Here is a 6969-nt window from a genome sequence, read left to right on the forward strand (position 1 = left end):
CCAGTTCCTTTAGAACTCTAGGGTGGAGATCATCCGGACCGGTTGACTTGAATACGTCCAGCCCCTCCAGAAGCTCCCTTACTAAGTCCTCGCTAACCCTTGGCCCAGGTGTGCCTCCGCCGGGGCCCGAAGGGTTTGATCCAGAGGATGGAAGCAAAGCAAGAAATAAGAAAGCAGTATGCTGTAAACCTGGACTCCAACTCAGACAGCATCTGGATCTGTAAAACTTCTAACAAGCTGCATCACTCTTGAATTGGGTTTGTCAGCCACGATCAGATTCATCAGGCATCTGACTGGACCTCTTACATGTACGCCATGATCCAGAGCATTGATGGTTGCCTAGTACATATATTACTTGACTAATGTGAGTATTTTAGTCTATTTGTGTTAGAAAATCAAGGGCTCCTATTTTCAATTTTTGGCTAAAAACTAGGTTTCTACATATTTAAGCACATAACATTTTGCTTTGGCTTTCATAAAAATGTATAACTAAGGGGTATATATACAAAATTACTACTCTTTTAGCTTTGGTTGCATTTCTGTCCTTAATCGTTTAAAGAAGAAAAAACCCTGGGCATTGATTGTTTTGATGTATTTCCCTGGCATATACATGGAGTTTACTAACATTGTCCTGACCTTGGAAATGGTGTGATATTTTACAGTGTGCAGTGACATTTATGTGCCCAGTTGGGCTCCTATAAAGAGGTTAATTTCCATAGATTAAATGTCAGGTTTGAAACAGTACAAAGTAATTTAATAACCCTGTGCCATCCATTTGCATTCACGGTTGGGGCAGTTGACTGGTTACTTCTCTCTACTACTAATTCACAATTGAGACAGAAATTCCTTAACTATAAAAAGGTCAAAATTGGAGTCTTGAAAATATTGATGCAATCAGTATGATACAATGTGAGACTTTCAAATGTTCTGTAGCTACCATCAACTCCCCACCCCCCACTAATTCAGATGAGGAAAAAACAACTCAAATCTAGACAGAAATATTTTAACATCACAGGTTGCACTGCATTAACTTGTCTGCTGCAGTTAAGGGCCTCTTAAAAGTAGCAAAATAACATAACAATACTTATTTTTGGTACTGAGTTAATTTTTTAGATAACAAAAATAAACTTCAGAAATTTACAGTTGGGGCCTGTTGAACTGGAAACTTATTTTGGTTTTGCAGAATATAGCATTATCAGCCCTGTTTTGGTTTTGCAAAATTAAAGCAGGAGTGGTTTGGATCTGGATTTCACTTCGTATAAAAGCAGAGGAACCAAGGTGCCAGTTTTGGCAGTATGGATTTTCTTTTGAACTCATAAAGTCTCACATCTCTCTTTTGGTTGGAGGCCTAGCCTTTAAAAATGGACTGCATGATTTTTTTAAATCAGTTCTGACTGTTAAATTATGGGCTCATTTCTACTGTGCCTGTTTTTCTTAAAGCAGATTGCAATGTAAAATTATTTTGATATATGACTTTAGTTTAAAGAACTATTGATGCAAAAATAATTAAACAAAAAAGACTACTTTTTTGACAGTGACATGAGCTCAACCATGACAAGAAAGGAAAGGACACTGATTTAAAACACTCACTTCTAGTGTGCCCCTGCATGTTCATTGAGTACCATATTTTTTTAATGCTGTATTCAGTAGCAAACTTGAAACCAAAGTTAACTTTCAGAGTCTGGTTCTAAGCTGTTCTTTATTTTTGTCCTAAAAATACTGACTGGGGTAACCTCTGATAGGTAATCTTAGTTTTGGTAATCTTTCCAGGGAATGTGAGCCACCTATCCTTTATTTATATAAAAAGATTGGAGAAAGTCAAATATTATTCTTTGGGCTTTTGGAGTAAGATGTTCATGGTGAGTCACTTCTTCGGAAGAAGAACCCACTAACAACCCACCAGCTGTTGACCTACTGCCATGTATGCTCAGGATTTGTTGCTAACTCAAGAAGCAGGTGTTACTGGCTACAAGATACAGTGGAATTCTTACAGCAGTGCTAAAATTAGAGGATTTTTTGGGAAGGCTGAGGGGGGACATGTCTATGTCAGCTTCTCGGAAGGTTCTTTTTTCTCCCTTTTCAAATAATCTTTTTTTATTTCCAACCTCTTCACAAGTTAAAAACCTGCAAATAGCTGTTAAATTTAAGCAATGCTCTTCCTCTGCTTCTAAACGTCCTTTATCAAGCCTGCAGTTGGGTGATGTGTACTGAAGTGCTACTGCAAGACTGAACCCTACGCAGTGGGGATGTCTAGGTAGCTACCTCACACAATAGCTGCATTAGTCTCAAGGCATGTTGCTTTAGTATAAAATAGACTTGCACTGGTATGCAGCTCAGTGCTTGAGAGAACAGAGGATACTGACTTCAGAAATAAAACCACAGTATAATAGCTAGCATGGTATTGTGTAACCCATAACATCTGAAACAGTAAAGCAGCTCATCTGTCCCCATGACTTCCCTTTATCTCCATTTGCTAACGCGACAGGCAGTATATGCTTGCTACAAAGTCCGTTATTCCTATAGCAAGGGGGAATCTTTCTGTGGGAGGCCAATGATACCACATTTTATATGATCAGTGGGAGCAACATATTTTCCATAGATTTATCAGAGACTCAGTGGAAGGGCTGACTCAGTACTTAACAAAGTCCATAGGAATCTTTCAGTTGATTTTAATGCAGATGCATCAGACACTTCATGAGGATGCAAGTTTCCACCTAAATTATAAATGGGCCAAGAAACTTGTAAATGTGTAGTTTTGAAGTACGTCTAATTTGAAGCCTCCACCTGTTATGTTGAACTGAACTATGTAGTTGAGATATCAATGTGCCTTCTGATAAATAGGACACAGTATACACATTACAAGCTTGCTAAATGCCATATGACAAATGTTTTCAAGCAGAGTTTGTAGCTTTGCAGCCTGAAGGCTGCCTAGTGTGTCACATAATGACCTACTGACATTGTTAATGGGTCTGTTTGCTTTTTTTTTCTTTTACCCACAATGTTTACAAAAACTAGATTGCTATTAGTGAAAAGTCTTTGGATGAAGCACGTTGCACTGTGTTTACTTATATACAAAATATAGTAAATAATGTACAACGGTAGATGTCTTCACAGGTGGGTGAATGAGGGCCAAATTCATATATGGTTGACAAAGCAAAGCTGGTTAAACTGTTAAGAGTTTTTGACTAATCATAGAGAGAGAAAATTATTACAATGTAAAGTTTGATACTTCATATTGACACTTTGTTAGTATGCACTATTTTTGTCCATTGAGCAGATTAACTGGGATCCATTAAATTGCACAGCTATGTTTTGTTACACAAGCTACCTGTAAAGTACACACTGTGCACTAGAACCTTTTGGCCCTTTGTCCATGGGCCAGACTGGACTCAGTGCACCAGGATCAGGCCTGACCTCTCAGATCGGGCCCTGTACAGCCTTGGCTGGTCCCTGTGCATTGTGATCAGGTCCTATGCCCCCTGTGTACCAGAATTGGGCCCTGGGACCCTGACCAGCTCTGCATGCTAGGATCAGGCTCTGTAGCCGTAAGCCACCCCTGCCCAGTCCTGTGTGCTGGGACTGGGCCTCGCCATGTCCTGCATATATGATCTACAGGGCTACAGCCTGTGGGGCTCCCCACAGACCCATGGGGAGTCCTGCAGGCTGGATGACACAGTAGTAGGGGACAAGCACCCTTCCACTAGACTAAAAACTGTTGCTTGGTTATATATCTAACTTGCCTACATTTCCAGTTTGCCTTGGCTTAGTTGTAGCAAAGACCATTTTAATAGCATCCTTGCTAAATGTCTCTTTCTAAGTTCTTTGACAGGGAAAGCTTCTTTCATAGACTTCATAGACATTAGGGGTTGGAAGGGACTTTGTGGAATCATTGAGTCCAGTCCCCTGCCATAGGCAGGAAGTCTGCTGGGGTCAAATGATCCCAGCAAGATAAACATCCAAACACTTTTTGAATGAATCCAGAGTAGGTGCTTGCATCACCTCTGGCAGGGAGTCTATTCCAGACCCTGGACACTCAGACTGTAAAGTTTTTCCTTATGTCCGGTCTAAGCCAGCCTTCTAGGAGTTTGTGGCCACTAGACCTTGTTATCCCTTGGGGAGCCCTGGAGAACAACTGTTCTCCCAGGTCCTGATGTATCTCCCAGATCCTGGTCCCAATGTATCTCCCAGACCCCCCTTATATACTTATAGGCTGCCACCAAGTCCCCCCTGAGCCATCTTTCTTCAGGCTGAAGAGTCCCATGTCCCTCAGCCTCTCCTTGGAAGGTTTGCTCTCTTGGCCTTTGATCATATGAGCAGCTCTCCTCTGGACTCTCTCAAGCTTATCCACGTCCCTCCTGAAGTGGGGGGCCCAAAACTGGACGCAGTACTCCATCTGCAGCCTCACTAAGGCCGAATAGAGCGAGAGGATGACGTCCTTGGTTCTGCTTGAGATGCATCTGTGGATACATGCCAGTGTTTGGTTTGCTTTGTAGGCCATGGCATCACATTGGTGGCTCATGTTCATCTTGTGGTCAATCAAGACCCCCAAGTCTCTTTTGGTCATGGTGCTAGCGAGTGAAGCACAGCTGAGCCTATAAGTATGATGCTGGTTTTTCCTCCCAAGGTGGAGCACCTTGCACTTCTCTACATTAAATGCCATGAGGTTTTGGTCCACCCACCATGTCCAGGTGGGCCTGTATCACCAGCCTGTCTTCCAGTGTGACTGCCTTCCCCCATAGTTTAGTGTCGTCTGCCAATTTTGCTAGTCCACATCTGATGCCCGAATCCAGGTCATTAATGAAGATGTTGAAGAGTACTGGCCCGAGTACTGAGCCCTGAGGTATACCACTGGTCACCTCGTGCCATGTAGATTTGCTCCCATCAACTAGTACTTTTTGGGTCTGACCCCAGAGCCAGTTCCCCAGCCATCAGACTGTGAGATGGCTGAGGCCACAGTTCCCCAGCTTAACCATGAGGACATCATGGGAGACGAAATGAAAGGCTTCCTTGAAATCCAGGTATATGACATCAACCTCATCTCCTTTGTCCAGGCAATGTATCATCTGGTCATAGAAGAAGACGAGGTTGGTCAGGCAAGACCTTCCAGCAACAAAGCCATGTTGGCTGGCACTCAGAAGGTTACCTTCTGTTAACCTGTTGCCGATGGATCCCTTCATGATTTTCTCCAAGATCTTTCCAGGGATGGACATCATACTGATTGGCCTATAATTCCCTGGATCTTCCTTTTTCAGTTTCTTGATGATTCTTTCAAAATAAGGCACAAGAAATGAGAGCCACAAGATGAGAAAATATCACAGATACATGCACTCGCTATTATACAAAAATATTTTCTTACGGGGGTATGAGGAGAGGAATGGGATTCAAATCACGCTCTTACTAATTTTAAGAGGATCTGTATTTGTCCATTGGCCGTAACAGAGCAATTTTTCTGAGTAAAACCTAAGCAGCACTAACAGGTTGTGTACTGCAGGTTTCAACAAAACATGAACAACTGATATGCTAAACTAAATTTCTCACATCTTGCCAAGTATATTGCTGATATCATGTAAATACTTATGCTTTACTATCTACTTAAAGTCTGCTGTTTGTACTACTGAATATTCAACTTAGGTTGAGAAAACAAATGGATCAATAAGCTTATTCATTATTTCTTCGTGTCAATCACAGGGTCCATCTGGCCACCGCAAATCCTTGTGAAAGGCACCTTTGCAGCTTCGGATTTGATAACCATGTTCAAGTTTCAGGCCTGGCACAGATGATCTCCAGCCAATAAACCCCTGAGTAGTTTTAGGGACTGGAGGAGATGGATAGGCCTGGAATAAGAAGACATCAAGTACATTTATTAATGGAGTCGTTTTCATTTCTATGATGCTGCCATGCAACATGCCCTAATGTATTCTAGCACTGAAAGAAGGTAAAACTTAGTTTTAAACAACCAGTGTTCAAGGGTAATTCATTGCATGCTGGTGTTCTTCTGAAGCTTGGTATTTCATTTATTGGGTACTGCTTTACTCGGGGCTCCTTCTGCTTGGTTTCTAATGCTCTCAGCTTCCACTGAAATAGAAAGAAACTGAAGGGGCTTAAGGACATCCTGAGGTTGCCTAGTAGCTTGCAAGATTGAGCCTTACAGTACAGAAAGGCTATCACTGAAAATACATTTAGGAAAGTTGCTGATTCTTTCTAGGGCAAGTTATGATGAGAACATTTTAATAGCAGGGCCAAATCTGTCTAAGTTTCTGTCTTGCCTAACAGCTAAAACCCCTGCTATATTTAAATAAGCAGGTGTGGAAGAAAACAAAGCCATGTAGAAACAAGAGGTTAATCAGCAGGGATCCTGGTTTTCTCTAATTTAAAAAAAATCCCCAATTTTCGGTTAAAAAAAAGGTAACCCCAAATCTACATTTTTCCATGATTAAAATGAAACATCTCTATCTATCTATCTATCTATCTATCTATCTATCTATCTATCAGGGGGGTTTCATTTAAATCATGGAAAAATGTGGATTTGAGGTACTTTTTTTTAACCAAAAATTGGGGATTTTTTTAAATCAGAGAAAACCAGGTTCCCTGGTAAAAGGGCAGTGTTCTGTTTATCATTAGATCCTTAGTACTTATCAACATACATTATGATTTGAAGGCTGTTTTTTCCCTCACTGGTAATGGAAAGAGGAAGAATGTGAAAACTAGTATTAACATAACTTGGCAAGAGACAAAGATGTTTAATACAGCTTGAATTCTATCTTCTCATCCTTATCTCTGATTAATAAATCTCTAGGGGCTTTGCTTGATTTCATTATTAGGAACAGCATATAAGCCCACATATAAGCTTCAGCTGTCTTCCTCTTTTCATATACAGGCATACCTCATTTTACTGCGCTTCACAGATATTGTGTTTTTTACAAATTGAAGGTTTGTGGCAACCCTGTGTCGAGCAAGTCTATTGGCGCC

The 6969-nt window shown here is 41.1% G+C and overlaps 1 protein-coding gene across 1 annotated transcript in view; it reads right to left on the reverse strand.

Annotated features, from left to right (window-relative positions):
• Nucleotides 1-5392: 5392 nt before the first annotated feature.
• The window catches only part of CUNH20orf85 (chromosome unknown C20orf85 homolog), an 11837-nt gene continuing 10260 nt past the window's right edge, over nucleotides 5393-6969 (reverse strand). The window contains exon 4 of the mRNA XM_019510268.1: nucleotides 5393-5834. Coding sequence (XP_019365813.1) covers nucleotides 5679-5834 — 156 coding nt within the window. The 3' untranslated portion in view covers nucleotides 5393-5678. The remainder of the gene's footprint in view (nucleotides 5835-6969) is intronic.

The sequence above is a fragment of the Gavialis gangeticus genome, unplaced genomic scaffold (genome assembly GCF_001723915.1).
Source record: "Gavialis gangeticus isolate Ggan-Ray unplaced genomic scaffold, GavGan_comp1, whole genome shotgun sequence".
NCBI lineage: Eukaryota > Metazoa > Chordata > Crocodylia > Gavialidae > Gavialis > Gavialis gangeticus.